Source organism: Erpetoichthys calabaricus, chromosome 3 (assembly GCF_900747795.2).
Source record: "Erpetoichthys calabaricus chromosome 3, fErpCal1.3, whole genome shotgun sequence".
In the NCBI taxonomy this organism is placed as follows: Eukaryota; Metazoa; Chordata; class Cladistia; order Polypteriformes; family Polypteridae; genus Erpetoichthys; species Erpetoichthys calabaricus.
This window is the reverse complement of record NC_041396.2, coordinates 2,303,428-2,323,899: the sequence shown is the minus strand read 5'-3', so window position 1 is coordinate 2,323,899 and position 20,472 is coordinate 2,303,428. Positions and strand designations below refer to the sequence as shown.

Below are 20,472 nucleotides of genomic sequence, written 5' to 3'. Positions count from 1 at the left end.
CAACACAGGGTGCAAGGCAGGAAACAAACCCTGGGCAGGGCGCCAGCCCACCGCAGGGCATAAAGATCTTTCACAATATAAAATGAGGAACGCTATCTAATAAAAACTTGTACATATTTCTGAAAGGTACAGTAAAACAGTTTTGTTTTAATGGTTTTAAGTCATATCAGACAATTGGCGGCCATCACTGTCCGGGTCATCTCAGGTGTTGATTTCCTGTCTGATTCTTGTCCTCAAATCCTCAAGAGATCGAGGACGACGTTTGAAAACCTCTTCCTTTAGGTATCCCCAAAGAAAACAAGAGTCACATGGGTTTAAGTCTGGAGACCGTGGCGCCCACCCCACGTCTCCCCTTAAAGAGGTCAAATGCCCAGGGAACGTCCAACCTCAACACGCCGAGCGAACGTCATGCTGTGTGAGCTGTGGCCCCGTCCTGTTGAGTCCACACACGTTCTGTTCCTCGCTCTGCCAGGTGATTTTCTTTTCTGTGTGGACTCAGTTAGAAATCCGTAGCAAAATCGTTTTTCTGATCTGGTGGAGATGCACTTCGATCGAGCGAGAAACGTTTTATGGAACACGCCCTGGGCGTCGCTATCACAGAACGGCTCTTCTCATGATACGCTTGAACAACAAAGCCCTGATGTTCACCGGTCCAACTCATGATGGGTACTGAAAATGGTCGAGCCTAACCTACCAAACGAGACCACCTACCCCCCACTACAGCCCACACAGTTCATCCCTCGAAATGTGGGAGATCTTTATGCCCTCACCCTGTCCTGGCTGGGGTTCAGTTTCTTGTTTTTGTCCTTTCTGTTCATTTATTGATGTTAATGTCACTTTTGTTAATTCTGTGCTTTGTTTTCTACTAGATATTATCTATCTATCTATCTATTATATAGTGCCTTTCATATCTATCTATCTATCTATCTATTATATAGTGCCTTTCATATCTATCTATCTATCTATCTATCTATCTATCTATCTATCTATCTATCTATCTATCTATCTATCTATCTATCTATCTATCTATCTATTATATAGTGCCTTTCATATCTATCTATCTATCTATCTATCTATCTATCTATCTATCTATCTATCTATCTATCTATCTATCTATCTATCTATCTATCTATCTATCTATTATATAGTGCCTTTCATATCTATCTATCTATCTATCTATCTATCTATCTATCTATCTATCTATCTATCTATCTATCTATCTATCTATCTATCTATTATATAGTGCCTTTCATATCTATCTATCTATCTATCTATCTGTAGTTAATAAACTACTCGAACCCGCATCTGGTCCAACTACCTCTTCTACTGAAGTCTGTGAGGAATTCCTCCACTTTTTCCGTAACAAAATTAAAGATCTAAATAATTCAACCAACATAAATACATCATCTGTTTATATCTCTCCCTGTTTTCCCACTCCATCCAGCTCCTTCTCTAAGTTCTCACCAGTCACATCTGCGTTTGTTAATGACCTGCTTTATAAGATGAGGCCGACTACTTGTGTACTGGACCCCATCCCCACCACACTACTTAAATCCTGCCTTCATGCCATAATCCCGACTGTTACAACAATAATAAACTCGTCCCTTGACACTGGCTCCGTGCCGCTCTCTTCTGTAACCCCAATGTCTGGCCTTGATGCTGACAATCTTAACAATTTCCAGCCTATTTCCCACTTACCTTTCCTGTCAAAAGTTCTTGAGCGTGTTGCAGCTTCCCAACTCACCAATTACCTAACCTCTAATAATTTGATGGAACCCTTTCAGTCTGTTTCAGGACGCGGCACAGCTGTGAAACTGCTCTGCTACGCGTAACCAATGATTTGCTTATGGCAGCAGACTCTGGACAAACCAGCATATTAATTCTGTTAGACCTCAGTGCAGCATTTGACACTGTCAGACATGACATCCTACTGTTCAGAATGGAGAACATGCTGGGTATCTCTGGCACTGCCCTCCAGTGGTTCAAGTCCTATCTGACTGATAGGCAAGAGTTTGTTAGTCTTGGCAACAGCAGATCCAGCTCAGCGCCAGTCACACAAGGAGTCCCTCAGGGCTCCGTCCTCGGTCCTCTGCTTTTCTGTATTTATATGCTTCCCCTTGGCCATATTATCCGTAGTTATGGATTGGGTTATCATTTTTATGCAGATGATACTCAGCTCTACTTCAATGTTAAAAGTGGAACTTCATCAGAGCTTTCTCAGCTCACAACCTGCCTTAGTGAAATTAAAACCTGGATGGAGCAGAACTCTTTAAAATTAAATTGCAATAAAACTGAACTCCTGCAAATTGGGACTAAAATGCAACTTCATAAAATGAGCTCCTTCCCAGTCCATCTTGGCAGTGATCTCATCAGACCTGCCTCTACTGTAAAAAATCTTGGTGTCATTTTTGATTCCTCCCTCTCTTATTCCGCCCACATAAATCACATTAAGAAACTTTCTTACTTTCACCTCCGTAACAGATCCCGTGTTCGCTCCTTCCTCTCCTTCTCTAATGCTGAGAAACTTGTCCATGCTTTTATCACATCCCGCATCGATTATTGTAATTCCCTACTGGCAGGTGCCCCTTCTAATCTTATATCACAGCTCCAGCTTATTCAAAACTCAGCTGTAAGAGTCCTTACTCGAACCAGCAGCAGCGAGCACATCACACCCATCCTGCTCCGTCTCCACTGGCTCCCTGTGTCCTACAGAATCGAATATAAAATCCTACTAATAACGTACAAAGCCTTAAATAACCTCGCACCAAACTACATCAGTGACCTTCTCCATCACTATGTGCCTGCCCGCCCACTAAGGTCCTCTGATTCTGGTAATCTTGTTGTGCCCCTCACTAATCTACACTCCATGGGTGACAGGGCCTTCAGCTGTATAGCGCCCAGACTCTGGAATGACCTACCAAAATTAATCAGGTCAGCTGACTCCATGAATTCTTTTAAAAAACAACTCAAAACTCATCTGTTCAGGAAGGCTTTTAGCTCTACTTGACTTTATTACCTTTCTCTCAGTTTACTTCTCTGTCAAGATGCTCATGTAACCTGTAAGTGTGTGTGTGTGCGAGACCATTAATTATGTTGTCTGTTTTTTTTTTTTTTTTCAGAATTTACTGTCTTAATCTTCTTTGTTTATTTATCTGGTTTGTACAATGCTATATACTGTATATTCTGCCGTTCTTTATTTATTCTGTAAGTGCCTTGAGCATGGGAAAGGCGCTATATAAATAAAATGTATTATTATTATTATTATCTATCTATCTATCTATCTATCTATCTATCTATCTATCTATCTATCTATCTATCTATCTATCTATCTATCTATCTATCTGTGATATAGTGCCTTTCATATCTATCTATCTATCTGTCTTTTCTCATTCATCACTACAAACAACACGGACTAAGTGTCATGTCTGACCATTTTGGAGTTGAGTATTCCATTAAGGGGAAATTTCACAGACACCCTTTAGGACATTTTCTTCCCAGAAAGGACCACAAAGACATGGAGTACGTGACCAAGGAGTGTAGTGGTGAGTAGGACTCACGTACAATGGAAAAACCTCCTCCCTGACATTTTTTTAAAAATGGACTTATTTTAGTGTTCAGAGTTACTCGCTCTTTCCTGATGTTATAAGTAGTGGCGATGGCCAAATATGTCTTCATTCCAGTCATGGCACGATAGAAGAAGCTCGTATGTACACCACATTTTACATACAGCAAGACAAAAGCCTCTCCACTGACCTATGAGGAAGGTCCGCCTACCAATGAAAACGTCAGGTTTACGGTCAAGTGATTTAAATGCTGCGACTGCGTGATTTAAATGGCAGGTGTTGTGTACATGAAATCTAGAGATCAGTAATTATACTGTAGGGGCGGCATTGCCAAAAACGTGAAAGACGTGACATACTGTACACGAGGGTTTCCCAGAGTTGGTGAGAGGACTGTAGGGAGCCTCAATTCTCAAACTTGACGTTATTTTCAAGGAATTAGGCAAACATGACTGGCGAGTTTATTGGGGTGAATGACCTTTTCAGATCTTCTAATGTTCTTTGACAGTGAGCCCGGCCACTTTATAACAAACTGGGCTCTGATAAAATCCAAAGCCCCCACAACTTCTTAATAATAATAATAATAATAATAATAACTCTTTAGATTTATATATCACTTTTCTAACTACTCAAACACTTTGGTGAGGGTGGAGCCACCTCAGCCGCCACTAATCTGCAGCATTCACCTGGGTGATGAGTCGGCAGCCATGTTGTGCCACTGCACTGATCACACATGAGCTGTTAGGTGGTGAGTGGGTGAGAGAGGGGTAACCACTTAGAGACAGGGGATGATTAGGGGGCCATGGTGGGCAGTTTAGCCAGGACATTGTGATACCCCCAGCTCTTTATGACGGATGCCCAGGGATCTTTAATGAGTACAGAGAGTCAGGACCTCAAGTTTAACATCTCTAACATCTATTTACACACAGTGTCCTTGTCACTGCACTGGGGCATATTGGGAACCACATTCAAACCACAGGGTAAGCGCCCCCTGCTGGCCTCACCATCACCTCTTCCAGCAGCAACACAAGCTTTTCCAAGATGGTCTCCCATCCAAGTCCTGGCTGGACCCGAACACGCTTAGCTTCAGGTTGATGACCACTTCTGAAGTGTAGGTGGTCTGACTGCTGGTAATAATCGTTCATCAAAATCAATAAGGGCAACATACCTGAGGCACAGAATAAACGTCGCCTTTCTAACGAGTAGTCTTTTGATTTTCAGCTCATGCACTCAAGCAGAAGAACTACACTTTGGTGACAACATCTGCAAAATGGGATGACGCACTCACGTACTGCAAGAAGGCTGGCCAAGATCTGGCCAGTGTGGTCACTGTTCAGGAACGTGACAAAGCCACGTCACTCATTCAGAGACAATCCCAGAAGCCTCTGGAGGTCTGGGTGGGACTACAGAAGAAGAAAGAGTGGACCTGGTCAGACGGCTCTCCGGTGAACATACTCTTCCTGTCAAACTTGTTTGGATTTGTAAAAGATCCGTGTGGAAGGCTGACCACCTCCGGCTTCCAGGTCTCAGACTGCAACACCAAGCTGCCATTTCTCTGCCAGAGCAGTGAGTTCATTTTAAGTAACTTTTTTTCACTTTTATTTTACTTTCATCCTTAGAGAATTCTTCTGACCTTATGTGTCCAATGGCCAGGGGTATAATAACAATATTATAATAATAATAATAATTAAATATTTCATGTATAAGAGCCTTTCATGGCACTCAGATACGCAAGACAAAAACATAGGAGAAGAATAAAACAAAAAAAGACAATCAAGATTACAAAATATACCCAGCTCATTACAGCTTGTTTAAACTCATTAGGGTTACATTTTTTCTTGAAAAAACACGTAAAAAGTGTTGCATTTTCTGGCTTGAAAAATTATATTTATATTTATAAAATCTGATCTTTCTACTGTAAAACATGTAAAACACTAAAAGTACAAAGTACAACAGTACTAACACTAACCCTAAGCCTAATTTCTGCAGTCATGTAAAAACGTAAGTTGAATTGTAGATGCAAATATCTAGCCCCGCCCAGCCTGACCCTATACATACTTATTTAGCCCCGCCCAGCCTGATCCTATACATACTTATTTAGCCCCGCCCAGCCTGATCCTATACATACTTATTTAGCCCCGCCCAGCCTGACCCTATACATACTTATTTAGCCCCGCCCAGCCTGATCCTATACATACTTATTTAGCCCCGCCCAGCCTGACCCTATACATACTTATTTAGCCCCGCCCAGCCTGATCCTATACATACTTATTTAGCCCCGCCCAGCCTGATCCTATACATACTTATTTAGCCCCACCCAGCCTGATCTTGCATATTTATCTAACCTGCCCAGCGTGATTCCACATGTTTATTTAGCCCCACAAAACCTGATGCCACAGGCTTATTTAGCCCCGCCCAGGCTGATGTCCCATGATTATCTAGCGCCAAACAGGCTGATGTCACATGTTTATTTAGCCCTGCCCAGTCTGATCCTGCATACTTATTTAGCCCCACCCAGTGTTATGTCACATGCTTATTTAGCCCCGCCCAGCCTGATGTCACATGGCTCAATTAGCCCCACCCAGCCTGATGTCACTCACTCACCTAGCACTGTATCCTATAATTGTACGTTTTCCTGTATATAACTGAACGGCTGTGCTGCTGAAAGCCTTTACAGGGAGAAGGACTGGCAGTGTGCTAATTTTCACCTGGGAGGTCCCGCCTGAGGTTAGAACACACAGAGGGGCACACATGGAGTGTTTTCAGGATTGGTTAGTGACAGCAGATTAATTTAGACTGCTAAACAGAACATTAGAAAATAATGAACATTTGAAAAGCATTATAACCTGCACCTTTGCAAACATGACATTTCCCTTTTCCTTTCTTCCTCACACACTGGATGAACTCTTGTCATTTGTCACTTCCAGACTGTGAACCCCACTGGCTGAGTGCCAGAGCCTCCATATAAACCCCCCTTATTCCCCCCCGGAGTCTGTCTGGCACACCCATGAAACAGACCTCAAGCACCTCCAGGTCTGCCCACCCTAACAACACTTCACAGGCCTCCCGGTGGGTATCCAAACTGGGGCACCACCCTGCAGGCTGTGAAAACGCTTTGTGGAAATCAGAGTCTCCTGACTCGGGCATCCTGTGTGGGTAAAGGAGCAGCAACTCAGCGTGTGGCGCCTAAGGCTGCGCACACAACACAACTTTAGACACCGGTGACAAAATAAGCGTCATAGTGGATGGATGGAATAAGCGTGGACATTGATAAGGTCAGAGGTCATTTTGTGAAGCAAAACTTGAGTGTCGACTTGTAATGTGACAGATGACTGATCAGCCGTCTCTGCTTTTTCAACAGTTAAAGATATAAACGTAGCGAATATTCCGCCTGACAAAGGTAAGCGTGACATCGTGCCTATGTGTGTATCTATTATGTCGTGCCAGTCTGTCTGTCTGTCTGTTATATAGTGCTTTTCCTATCTGTCTATTTGTTATATAGTGCCTTGCAAAAGTATTCAGTGTTTGTCCTGTTTTGTCACATTACCACCTGGCATTAAAATGGATTTTTGAGGAGTTAGCACCGTTTGGTTTACACAACATGCCCACCACTTAGAAGGAGCAAAATATGTTTTATTGTAACACAGACAATAATTAAGACATAAAAACAGAAATCCTGAGCGAGCACAAGTACTCACCTCCACGTGTCGATACTTTTTAGTGCTCCCTACTGCTGCAATTCCACCTTCAGGTCACTTGTTGATTGTCTCCATTAGCTTAGCCCACCTGACCACTGGGATTTTCACCCATTCCTCCAGGCCAAACTGTTTCAATTCCTTCAAGCTCGGTGGGTTGCGTTGGTGTGCTGCCACCTTCAAGTCCTGCCGCAGATTCTCCACTGGATTGAGGTCTGAGCTTTGACTCGGCCACTCCAAGACATCTCTTTAAGTCACTCCAGTGGTCTGTTTAGGGTCATTCATTGTCCTGCTGGAAGGCGAACCTTCGTTCCAGTGTCAAATCTCTGCCAGGTTCTGCTGCCGGATTGCACCCTTGCTGTAGTGAGACTTCTTTGGGCAGAGGGAGTGAAACTCACCACAGCTTGTCAGGTGAAAACAGCAGACTCGACGAAAAGTTTATGAATGGGTGGAAAGGTTCAAAGCAGGAAGAACAACTGTAACCAACGAAGCTCGATCTGGACGACCATCAACATGGCGCACACAAAAACTCACATCGACATGGCAAATGCCTTCATCAGAGATGAACAACGGATTACGCTGTCTGCTGTTGCTATGCATTTGGAGATCACCTGTGGATCTGCTCATGCTAAATGCCTGATGACTTGGGGTACCATAAAGTTCATGTGAGGTGGGCACCCCAACAGCTTACTGATCTGCACAAGACGACATATTCTGGTGAATGTCAGCAGGTGTCCTTGCCTCTGTCCCAGGAACTCTCATCACAGTGCGTTGTGTAACAATGGAGCGCATTCACTTGACTTTGGCTGTAACTGGACTAATGGCAGAGGGCTGGGCTGAGCCTGCTCCAATTACCCATAAGTCCTTGCAAATGTGTTGTATTGTATCAGCTTGTATCTGTTACAGTTACAATTCAATTCAATGCAAAGTTTATTGTCATGTGCGCAGTAAGGAGACACGTGTCCCTGTACAATGAAAGTCTTTCTTTGTTGTCCACACCAAATGACAAAACCAACGTATAAAGATAAACTATCTATCTATCTATCTATCTATCTATCTATCTATCTATCTATCTATCTATCTATCTATCTATCTATCTATCTATCTATCTATCTATCTATCTATCATATAGTGCCTTTCACATCTATCTATCTATCTATCTATCTATCTATCTATCTATCTATCTATCTATCTATCTATCTATCTATCTATCTATCTATCTATCTATCATATAGTGCCTTTCACATCTATCTATCTATCTATCTATCTATCTATCTATCTATCTATCTATCTATCTATCTATCTATCTATCTATCTATCTATCTATCTATCTATTATATAGTGCCTTTCACATCTATCTATCTATCTATCTATCTATCTATCTATCTATCTATCTATCTATCTATCTATCTATCTATCTATCTATCATATAGTGCCTTTCACATCTATCTATCTATCTATCTATCTATCTATCTATCTATCTATCTATCTATCTATTATATAGTGCCTTTCACATCTATCTATCTATCATATAGTGCCTTTCACATCTATCTATCTATTATATAGTGCCTTTCACATCTATCTATCTATCTATCTATCTATCTATCTATCTATCTATCTATCTATCTATCTATCTATCTATCTATCTATCTATCTATTATATAGTGCCTTTCACATCTATCTATCTATCTATCTATCTATCTATCTATCTATCTATCTATCTATCTATCTATCTATCTATCTATCTATCTATTATATAGTGCCTTTCACATCTATCTATCTATCTATCTATTATATAGTGCCTTTCACATCTATCTATCTATCTATCTATCTATCTATCTATCTATCTATCTATCTATCTATCATATAGTGCCTTTCACATCTATCTATCTATTATATAGTGCCTTTCACATCTATCTATCTATCTATCTATCTATCTATCTATCTATCTATCTATCTATCTATCTATCTATCTATTATATAGTGCCTTTCACATCTATCTATCTATCTATCTATCATATAGTGCCTTTCACATCTATCTATCTATCTATCTATCTATCTATCTATCTATCTATCTATCTATCTATCTATCTATCTATCTATCTATCTATCTATCTATTATATAGTGCCTTTCACATCTATCTATCTATCTATCTATCTATCTATCTATCTATCTATCTATCTATCTATCTATCTATCTATCTATCTATCTATTTATCTATCTATTATATAGTGCCTTTCACATCTATCTATCTATCTATCATATAGTGCCTTTCACATCTATCTATCTATCTATCTATCTATCTATCTATCTATCTATCTATCTATCTATCTATCTATCTATCTATCTATCTATCTATCTATCTATCTATCTATCTATCTATCTATTATATAGTGCCTTTCACATCCATCTATCTATCTATCTATCTAAACATAAATAATAATTAGCAGATAGATAATAAGTAACGGGGGCAGCATAAAGTATGAAAACAGAACAGAAGTATAAAGTGTAATGTGCAGGTAGGTGTGTGATAGACAAGTCCAAAGCAGTTGTGTGAGTAGATAGAATGAGGTGGACCACAGTTGTAAACTCCAGTCAGTTATTTAGGAGTCTAATGGCTTTGGGAAAGAAAGAGTTCTTTAGCCTGGACGTCCTGCATTTCATACTCCTATACCTCCTGCCTGAGGGTAGAAGTGTGAACAGTTCGTGTTGGGGGTCCCTGAGGATCGAAACAGTTCTACTGCAGACTCTGCAGTTTTAGATGCTCTGCAGAGAGGGCAGTGGGGTCCCGTTGATCTTCTCAGCACTCTTCACCACTCGATGCAGGCGTTTGTGGTCCATAGCAGTAGTGTTGCCGTACCACACGGTGATGCAGCTGGTCAAGATGCTCCCAACAATGCAGCTGTAGAAGTTGCCGAGGATCTTAGTGGACATACCAAACTTCTTCAGGCTCCTCAGAAAGTACAGCCGCTGTTGAGCCCTCTTGAGCAGCTGTGTGGTGTTAAGTGTCCAAGTGAGGTCCTCACTGATGTAGACGCCCAGGTATTTAATTCTGCTCACCCTCTCCACTTCAAACCCTCGTATGAACAGTGGCTGGTGAGGTCTCCTCTCCTTCCTCATGTCCACTATCATCTCCTTCGTCTTGTCTGTGTTGAGGGTGAGGTTGTTGTCCTCACACCATGACGCCAGACTGGCCTCCTCCCTCCTGTAGGCCGCCTCATCCCCACCAGTGATGTGTCCTATCACTGCGGTGTCGTCTGCAAACTTTAGGATGATGTTATCTTTGTGGGAGGTGACACAGTCCTGGGTGAACAGGGGGTAGAGGATGGGGCTGAGGACGCATCCCTGTGGGGTGCCTGTGGTTGTGATAATGGTGGCTGAAATTCTATTACCAGTCCTGACAGACTGGGGCCTGCCAGTCAGAAGTCTAGGAGACAGTCACAGAGGGTGGGGTGCAGGCCAAGTGCGCATAATTTTCAAATTTACTTAACTTTTTGATTTCCCCTCATATTAAGACAACGGATCTGGTGGTAGATCTCAGATGGTCTCTTCCTTCCATTGTCTCAACTTCAATTTTAGGGGAGACAGTGGAGTTGGTAGAGCACTGAAAACATGTGGAGACAATCACTGATAATAGGAGCAAAACGCCCCATTGAACAAACTCATCGACAACAAGTCTGTGGCTGTCTGACCGTAGCCCGACGTCCATTCTGTCATTGTGCTTTTCTTTCTTTCAGTAAGTTCTGTGGTCACCAACTACTCAACAAATGAGTTTTACTTAGTGAGAGACTTGCTAAGCTGGGCGGACGCTCAGAGGTTCTGCCAAAACAACTTCACGGACCTCGCCAGCCTCCATCCTCCAGAGCAAGAAGACGTCCGCCTGAAGGTCCTCAACATGAGTGTGACGTACGCCTGGATTGGCCTGAGTAAACCGGCCGGCAAGTGGGTCTGGACGGACAACACAAATCTGGAGGTTGCAGAGTGGGCCCCGGGAGAGCCCGACAACTACAACAACAACGAATACTGCGCCATGTTCTATGTCAACGGCTGGAACGACAAGAACTGTGCGGCTCAGTTTCCTTTCCTGTGCTACAGAGGTAAGAAGTCAGAGGCTGAACTGGGCGAAAAAGACAAAGGGTGCCAAGTGGGCAACCCTGTTTTATTGCAAAATCAAAAAAAAAATGCCGGTAAGCAGTCAGGTGGGTGAGACTTCAATAGCCCACAAGGTACACTTCAGCGAGAGCTCTGTCTCCATTGGGATTCAGGTTCAAAATTAATGGAAATTAGCGTCTCCTTCTGGGGACCACCTGTTTTAATGCCATCTGGGGCAAAAGGGGCAAAGCCTTCTGTGGGTGTTGTGGGTGGGGCTACTTCAGGTGTGCACTGGCGTGGTTTTGTTGAGTGTTGGGACGAGGATCAGAACCTCCAAGTCTGAGGTCATGGTTCGGAGCTGGAAAAGGGTTGGAGGGTCCCCGCCAGGTTGGGGAGAAGGATCTCCCTCAAGTATTTCAGGGGCCTTTGTGAGTTACAGAAGATTGGACTGAGAGGTCAACAGGCAGATCAACTCAGCATCTGTTATTATGCAGACATTGTACTGGTCAGTTGTGGCGAAGAGAGAGCTGAGCGTAAAGGCAAAGCTCCTGAGTTTCCAGGCAATCTACGTTCCTGTCCTCACCAATGGTCATGAGCTATGGGTATTGACCAAAAGAACTGGATCCTTACATACAAGAGATGGAAATGAGCTTCATTCACAGTGGGTCACAGAGAGAATATTATGAGGGCCAGGAGGAAAATCCTCTCACGACGACAGAGTCCAACACAAAGAGTTTATTCAGCAATTCCAGCGTCTCCAGGACAACAAACTGGACTCTATCCTACTTGGCGTTGTGTCGGAAAGAAGTCAACTGAGACCTGCAGAGCCACCACTGTAGCAAACGTCACCACAGGTCTACGCCTACACTTTCATGTCTAGAATAGCAGTTTGGTAATAAATGTTTATGCGTCGTCACAAATCAAATTGATTGACACGCAAACCGCACCAAACCCTAACCCTACGCCTAACCTTAACTATTTATCATACGCGCTAACTTGCTTAACAGGAAAATTAATGGAAGGAATTATTAAGGAGAAGATTGAGCAACACCTGGCGAGGACAGGAGTTATTAGGAACAGTCAGCATGGGCTCAGAAGAGGGAGGTCGTGTTTTACTAACAGCCTGGAATTTCTATGAGGAGACAAGAAACGGATACGAGCAAAGTGGAGCAGATGAGATTATTGATGTGGACTTTCAGAAAGCATTTGATAAGGTGCCACATGTGAGGTTGGGCATCAAACTAAAAGAAGTGGCAGTTCAGGGTGTGGTGTGTAGGTGGGTGCAGAACTGGCTCAGACACAGGAAGCAGAGGGTGATGAGGGTGTGAGGAACCTCATCAGAATTGTTAAGAGTGGTGGCCAGCAGGGGGCAGTGCTGGGGCTGCTGCTATTTTTAATAAATATAAATGATTTAGATAGGCTGCAGTGGGTTGGCACCCTGCCCGGGATTGGTTCCTGCCTTGTGCCCTGTGTTGGCTGGGATTGGCTCCAGCAGATCCCTGTGACCTTGTGTTCGGATTCAGTAGGTTGGAAAATGGATGGATGGATGATTTAGATAGGAATATAAAGAACAAGCTGGTGAAGTTTGCAGATGATACCAAGATATGTGGATTAGCAGATAATTTGGAATCCGTTATATCATCACAGAAGGACTTGGACAGCAGACAGGCTTGGGCAGATTTGTGGACGATGAAATTTAATGTCAGTAAATGTAAAGAATTACACATAGGAAGTAAAAATGTGAGGTTTGAATACACAATGGGCGGTCAGAAAATTGAGAGTCCACCTTATGAGAAGGAGTTAGGAGTCACAGTGGACTCTAAGCTATCGACTGTCAGACAGTGTTCAGAAGCCATTAAGAAGGCTAACAGAATGTCAGGTTATATAGCGCCTTGATGTGTGGAGTACAAGTCACAGGAGGTTCTGCTCAAGCTTCATAACACACTGGTGAGGCCTCATCTGGAGTCCTGGGTGCAGTTTGGGTCTCCATAAAGACATCACAGCACAAGAAAAGGTCCAGAGAAGAGTGACTAGGCTGATTACGGGGGGCTACAGGGGGTGAGTTTGGAGGAAAGATATGGAACATATGGAACAAAATTCCACTTATTCCACACGTTCCCAAAGAACATACGGGTCAAATAAAATAAGGAAAAGCAGAAGATACGACTCGCCCGTACAGCATCCACCATGCGTCTGGCGGCTTAACGGTGAAGCCCGGTGCATGCGGTCTGTGGGGTGTAACATTAATTAGCGTCCGTGCTACAACAAATGAGTGGTATGCTGCTAACTGTACACAGGAGCAACTGATTTTCTTCTTCTTCTTCTTCTTTTGGCTGCTCCTGTCAGGGGTCACCATCTTTTTACATATCTCAAAGTACAAAACAAAAGACAGATTACACTTTGCTGCACCAATAAACAGTAAAGGTGCAGGTCATTCCTTCATTATCACCATCGGGGTTGTGGCACATTTAGCCCTAAGTACAGAGCGTATATATATTGCCCATCCTGCGCAATGCCACCCAACAGCCTGATGAAATGCCAGCACCCGGATCGGCTCCCGCCACCAGCGCTACAAACATGCCGGTCAATACGATATCACGAAAAGACGGTGTTGTTCCGCACAGACTTATTGTCTGTTGGATTAAAGCGCATTCTGCTCCTCGCCAGGTCAGGTAATGCCAGGCACAGCCCCCCCGAGTGTCTACCGCTGATCTGGTGGGCTCTCTGGGTGTTACTTAGTCATAGTGAGTGAGATGAAGGACTCGAAGGGAGGGACGGTGGTGCAGTGGTTAGTGCTGCTGCTGCTGCCTCACAGCTCCGGTCACATGTTTAGCCACCATATTCGGTCCAGCGTACTTTCTCCTTCCCCACTGTCTTCTTCACCGAAACTCCCAACATTTCTGCATTTTTGCCAAACTTGAGGCAAAGCGAATTCAGTGGGCTTTGCTTTTTACTGCTGTGAATTCAGTTATTGTTGTAGAAGTAGCTTGTGGCCTGCAGGGGGCGTCTCGCAACCCCAAACACCAATCCAGGAGTCCAAAAATGACAAAACAGAAAATAATTGAATTGAATTACCAAACCTCAATAAGTGAAGCAGAGGGACAATAAACTGCAACCAAAACAGAAAATAAGAAACTCCTCGTCCCCCACGGTCTAACTAAACAATAGTTCCCCCCGCGTATTCTGTTAACACGTTTCTTCTGCTCACCTTTCACTATTTGGGTCTCCTTCCCCCATTTGTCCAGCTGAGCTCTTGTTGCCACCTGCCCACCAACTCTAAGCTCTCTGAGCAAATGAAGCAAAGCCCTTTTCATGAGGTGCCCCCCCCCCCCCCCCACCTTCTCTGTACCCCACATTAAGCACTTCCGGGTTACCAGCTAACATCAAGCTGTGCTGTCATATGGATAGGCCTCCCCCTAGCATGTTAGCCACCACTACAGAGGTGTACTGGAGAGGCCCAGATTGGTTGTCCTACCCAGTACAAGTGTGAGGGTACAACACATCACCCTCTGCCAGTCTGGGGAACCTCAAACCCTGTAATAGACTTAGTGCTGTACATTGAAATCGTCAGGGTAGCGTCCTCTGCTGGTCACTAAGAGTACTGCTGCCCAGGTTAACTTCACATGCTCAACATGAGCAATTTTAACAAAAACTCATCTACTGACCTGACTGAGCCAAGGCCATCATCAGAGAAGAAAAATGTCACCAGTGAGCCAGGCAAGGGACATCCACCTCCACTGTGTCCTCAGATGCCACCATACTCATAATCTTCAGAGTGCATCGTTCATTATTAAAAACTGCATTCAGCTGCATCTTTTAAACAAAAATGTTTCACAATTCCTGAAGCATAAATACAAAAAAAAAAAAAATCTGTCACAGTATTTGTGTAAGCCAGCTGGAAAAAATCAGGGAGGAAAAAACGGAAGGAAGCCAAAGCTCACTGTGTTTTATAAACTGGAGGACCCGGCCTCTGAAAATGAGATGCAAGACAAGGAATGGCTGTCACCCTGGGGTGGCCTTTGGCAAAATGGAAACAGCAAAGGCACAAGAACGGGGCACAGAGGGTGAAGACAACTATTAAGAGACCCCCTCTTCTTGGTGTTTTTCAGAGACAGAAGTGGCATCAACAGCAACAACCGTTTCTGTGGCAAAAATCCCACCTGACAGAGGTAAGAACTGCAGTCTATCTACTGACAGTATAACAATAATAACAATACCGTCTAGTTATATAGCACCGCTCCCATCCAACAGCCGTCTACTTCTGTTATATAGTGCCTTTTAGATAAAGGATAAAATATACAGCATGTATCTAGTTAAATATTTGTTATATAATTACTACACATTACATGGTGCCTTTCACATATCTGTTTGTCTGTCTTCTATACCTAAAAGTGTCATTTCCATATAATTAACTTATAGTGCCTTTCATATCAAAATTACTTTACAATACATTACAATATCTATTATGTATACATGTATCTAAAAAAGCTATTCAATATTTCTATATGTTATATAATGCATTTCCCATCTATCTATCTATCTATCTATCTATCTATCTATCTATCTATCTATCTATCTATCTATCTATCTATCTATCTATCTATCTATTGTATTATATAGTGCCTTTCATTATCTATCTATCTATCTATCTATCTATCTATCTATCTATCTATCTATCTATCTATCTATCTATCTATCTATTGTATTATATAGTGCCTTTCATTATCTATCTATCTATCTATCTATCTATCTATCTATCTATCTATCTATCTATCTATCTATCTATCTATCTATCTATCTATCTATTGTATTATATAGTGCCTTTCATTATCTATCTATCTATCTATCTATCTATCTATCTATCTATCTATCTATCTATCTATCTATCTATCTATCTATCTATCTCATGACTTTCACATACTGTAGATATGAAAGTCACTATGTGATATATAGCTATGTATTGTCTATCATACAGAATATTTTATATCTACTCCTTTCATAATCTGTGAACTACTAATAAGATTCGAATTCCTTTGCATGTCGTCAGTCTCTTAAGTGTGCGTTTCTCTTTCCTTCTTTCAGTGATCCGCATTCCCACCCAGTTCTCCATAAACGAGTTTTATTTTGTGAATTACTCCTTAAACTGGGCAGACGCTAAAAGCTACTGCGAGGTGAACTTTACCAGCCTCACCAGCCTCAAGCCCACAGAGCAGGAAGACGTTCGACTGAAGGTCCTCAGCTGGAATGAGGTGTTCGCCTGGATCGGCCTGAGTAAACTCGAGGACCTGTGGGTCTGGACGGATGGCACAGAGCTGCAGGCCCCACAGTGGTCTCCTGGCGAGCCAAACAACTTCAACAACAATAGTGAATATTGTGCCATGTTCTGGTTCAATGGCTGGAATGACATGAACTGCGCGGCTCAGTTTCCTTTTGTGTGTTACAGAGGTAAGCAAACAGCCAGGGCCAGAGTCATAAAATCTGAAACCCCCCAGATACATCTGTGGGGACCACTGGAAAATGTTTTATTTTAATCAAGGCATTTACAGGGGGAACTCCTTCCCAAAAGGCGGTGGGCTGGCGCCCTGCTCGGGGTTTGTTTCCTGCCTTGCGCCCTGCATTGGCTGGGATTGGCTCCAGCAGACCCCCATGACCCTGTAGTTAGGATATAGCAGGTTGGATAATGGATGGTGAGGGTGAGGGATGAGACAAAGAGTGGTTAAACAAACCTTCTATGATGAAAAACAATTTTGGACGGCGTTTTCCCTCGCCCGGACGCTGGTCACCGGGGCCCCCCTCTGGAGCCAGGCCTGGAGGTAGGGCTTGATGGCGAGTGCCTGGTGGCCAGGCTTGCACCCATGGGGCTCGACTGGGCACAGCCCAAAGAGGCAACGTGGGTCCCCCCTCCCATGGGCTCACCACCTATGGGAGGGGCCCAGGAGGTCGGGCGCAGTGTGAGTTGGGTGGTGACCTTGGCGGTCCAATCCTCGGCTACAGAAACTGGCTCTTGGGACGTGGAATGTCACCTCTCTGAAGGTGAAGGAGCCTGAGCTAGTGCACGAGGTTGAGAGGTTCCGGCTAGATATAGTCGGGCTCACCTCGACGCACAGCTTGGACTCTGGAACCAATCTCCTTGAGAGGGGCTGGACTCTCTACCACTCTGGAGTTGCCCCTGGTGAGAGGCGCCGAGCGGGTGTGGGTATACTTATTGCCCCCCGACTTGGAGCCTGCACATTGGGGTTTACCCCGGTGGACAAGAGGGTCGCCTCCCTTCGCCTTCGGGTGGGGGGACGGGTCCTAACTGTTGTTTGTGCGTATGCACTGAACAGCAGTTCAGAGTACCCACCCTTTTTGGAGTCCCTGGAGGGGGTGCTAGAGGGCATACCTTCTGGGGACTCCCTCGTTCTGCTGGGAGACTTCAATGCTCACGTGGGCAATGACAGTGAGACCTGGAAGGGTGTGATTGGGAGGAATGGCCCCCCTGATCTGAACCCGTTGGTGGACACCGGCGGTGAAGGATGCCGTCAAGCTGAAGAAGGAGTCCTACCGGTCCCTTTTGTCCTGTGAGACCCTGGAAGCAGCTGATAGGTACCGGCAGGCCAAGTGGAATGCGGCTTTGGTGGTTGCTTAGGCAAAAACTCGGGCGTGGGAGGAGTTCGGGGAGGCCATGGAGAACGACTTTTGGACGGCTTCGAGGAGATTCTGGTCCACCATCCGGCGTCTCAGGAAGGGGAAGCAGTGCAGTGTCAATACTGTATATGGTGGGGATGGTGCACTGCTGACCTCGACTCGGGACGTTATGGGTCGGTGGGGGGAGTACTTCGAAGACCTCCTCAATCCCACTAACATGCCTTCCAATGAGGAAGCAGAGCCTGGGGACTCAGAGGTGGGCTCCCCCATCTCTGGGACTGAGGTAACCGAGGTGGTCAAAAAACTCCTTGGTGGCAGGGCCCCGGGGGTGGATGAGATACGCCCAGAGTTCCTCAAGGCTCTGGATGTTGTAGGACTGTCTTGGCTGACACGCCTCTGCAACATCGCATGGACATCAGGGACAGTGCCTCTGGATTGGCAGACCGGGGTGGTGGTTCCCCTCTTTAAGAAAGGGGATCGGAGGGTGTGTTCCAACTACAGAGAGATCACACTCCTCAGCCTCCCTGGAAAAGTCTATTCAGGGGTCCTGGAGAGGAGGGTCCGTCGGATTGTCGAGCCTCGGATTCAGGAGGAACAGTGTGGTTTTCGTCCTGGTCGCGGAACAGTGGACCAGCTCTACACCCTTAGCAGGGTCCTGGAGGGTGCATGGGAGTTTGCCCAACCAGTCTACATGTGTTTTGTGGACTTGGAAAAGGCATTCGACCGTGTCCCTCGGGGAATCCTGTGGGGGGTACTCCGAGAGTATGGGGTACCGGCCCCCCTGATAAGGGCTGTTCAGTCCCTGTACGATCAGTGCCAGAGCTTGGTCCGCATTGCCGGCAGTAAGTCGAACCCGTTTCCAGTGAGAGTTGGACTCTGCCAGGGCTGCCCTTTGTCACCGATTCTGTTCATAACTTTTATGGACAGAATTTCTAGGCGCAGCCAGGGTGTTGAGGGGGTCCGGTTTGGTGGACTCAGGATTGGGTCACTGCTTTTTGCAGATGATGTTGTCCTGTTTGCTTCATCAGGCCGTGATCTTCAGCTCTCTCTGGATCGGTTCGCAGCCGAGTGTGAAGCAGCTGGGATGGGAATCAGCACCTCCAAATCCGAGACCATGGTCCTCAGCCGGAAAAGGGTGGAGTGCCCTCTCAGGGTTGGGAGCGAGATCCTGCCCCAATTGGAGGAGTTCAAGTATCTCGGGGTCTTGTTCACGAGTGAGGGAAGAATGGAGCGTGAGATCGACAGGCGGATCGGTGCAGCGTCCACAGTGATGCGGGCTCTGCATCGGTCTGTCGTGGTGAAAAAGGAGCTGAGCCGTAAGGCAAAGCTCTCAATTTACCAGTCGATCTACGCTCCTACCCTCACCTATGGTCATGAGCTATGGGTAGTGACCGAAAGAACGAGATCGCGAATACAAGCGGCTGAAATGAGTTTCCTCCGCAGGGTGTCTGGGCTCTCCCTTAAAGATAGGGTGAGAAGCTCAGTCATCCAGGAGGGGCTCAGAGTAGAGCCGCTGCTCCTCCGCATCGAGAGGAGTCAGATGAGGTGGCTCGGGCATCTGATCAGGATGCCTCCTGGACGCCTCCCTGGTGAAGTGTTCTGGGCATGTCTAACCGGGAGGAGGCCCCGGGGAAGACCCAGGACACGTTGGAGGGACTATGTCTCTCGACTGGCCTGGGAACGCCTTGGGATTCTCCCGGAAGAGCTAGAAGAAGTGGCCAGGGAGAGGGAAGTCTGGGCATCTCTGCTCAAGCTGCTGCCCCCGCGACCCGACCTCGGATAAGCGGGAGACAATGGATGGATGGATGGATGGATAATGGATGGATGGACTCCTTTCCAAAATGTACGGGTACAGAGCTATATTTGCTAAGATTTTGTAAAATAAGAAGCAAGAGAACATGCCAAAGAGCTGACTGGGGTCCTACCAGGAAAACCCATGGAAGAAGACAGCAAGCATAAAAGGTAACAACTCAGGGGTTCCTCTGTTGAGGTGGTCTGTCAGATGAAGCCTGACTTTGGGTCCTGATTGATCTGAAAAGGCAGAACTAGAGGAGGGATGGAGGTGATGTCATGAGTCCCTTTTCTCAAATGAGAAAGATGGCGGCTCTATTAAAGACTGCGTCTGTTTCCTCTCATTACTTGCATGTCTCCTCACCTTAAACCCCATAAAGTACTGTCGTGATTATGAGTACCAGAAGACTCATAAATGGAGCGCAGGCTTCAAAAGCCCATCTAATACTGAAACAGCCCTCTTGGCAGGCCTCACCCATGGTTGTTTAGCCCCAACTCAAACTGCAGGCTTCTGGTCTGCACAGGCCCAAAAAAACAGCGTGAAGGCCTTTCAATATTAAAAGGTTAAAGCAAAGATGATTTATAGTTATTTTGAGAGGAAAACCATAAAGCTTCTGGTCCTGAAAACGTTTCTTTAATATTTAAGAATTTATTTTTAGTAATCCAAAAAAATGATTGAACAAAACTAAGGGAAGTACAAAAAAAG

At 44.9% G+C, this 20,472-nt stretch overlaps 1 protein-coding gene across 1 annotated transcript; it reads left to right on the top strand.

The window, feature by feature from the left end:
* Window positions 1-3,514: 3,514 nt before the first annotated feature.
* Window positions 3,515-16,879, top strand: LOC127526978 (macrophage mannose receptor 1-like). The gene is made up of 6 exons (XM_051924228.1): window positions 3,515-3,542; window positions 4,782-5,126; window positions 6,922-6,960; window positions 10,994-11,443; window positions 15,458-15,517; window positions 16,431-16,879. Exons 1-6 carry the CDS (start codon window positions 3,515-3,517, stop codon window positions 16,877-16,879), a joined length of 1,371 nt encoding a protein of 456 aa, XP_051780188.1.
* The last annotated feature ends 3,593 nt before the right edge of the window (window positions 16,880-20,472 follow it).

Excerpts from the sequence above, each read along its gene's own strand:
- LOC127526978 (XM_051924228.1), top strand. The coding sequence starts at position 3,515 with ATGGAGTACGTGACCAAGGAGTGTAGTG. Across the intron at positions 5,127-6,921 it reads GCCATTTCTCTGCCAGAGCA|TTAAAGATATAAACGTAGCG; the intron begins GTGAGTTCATTT and ends CTTTTTCAACAG. Across the intron at positions 15,518-16,430 it reads AAAAATCCCACCTGACAGAG|TGATCCGCATTCCCACCCAG; the intron begins GTAAGAACTGCA and ends TCCTTCTTTCAG.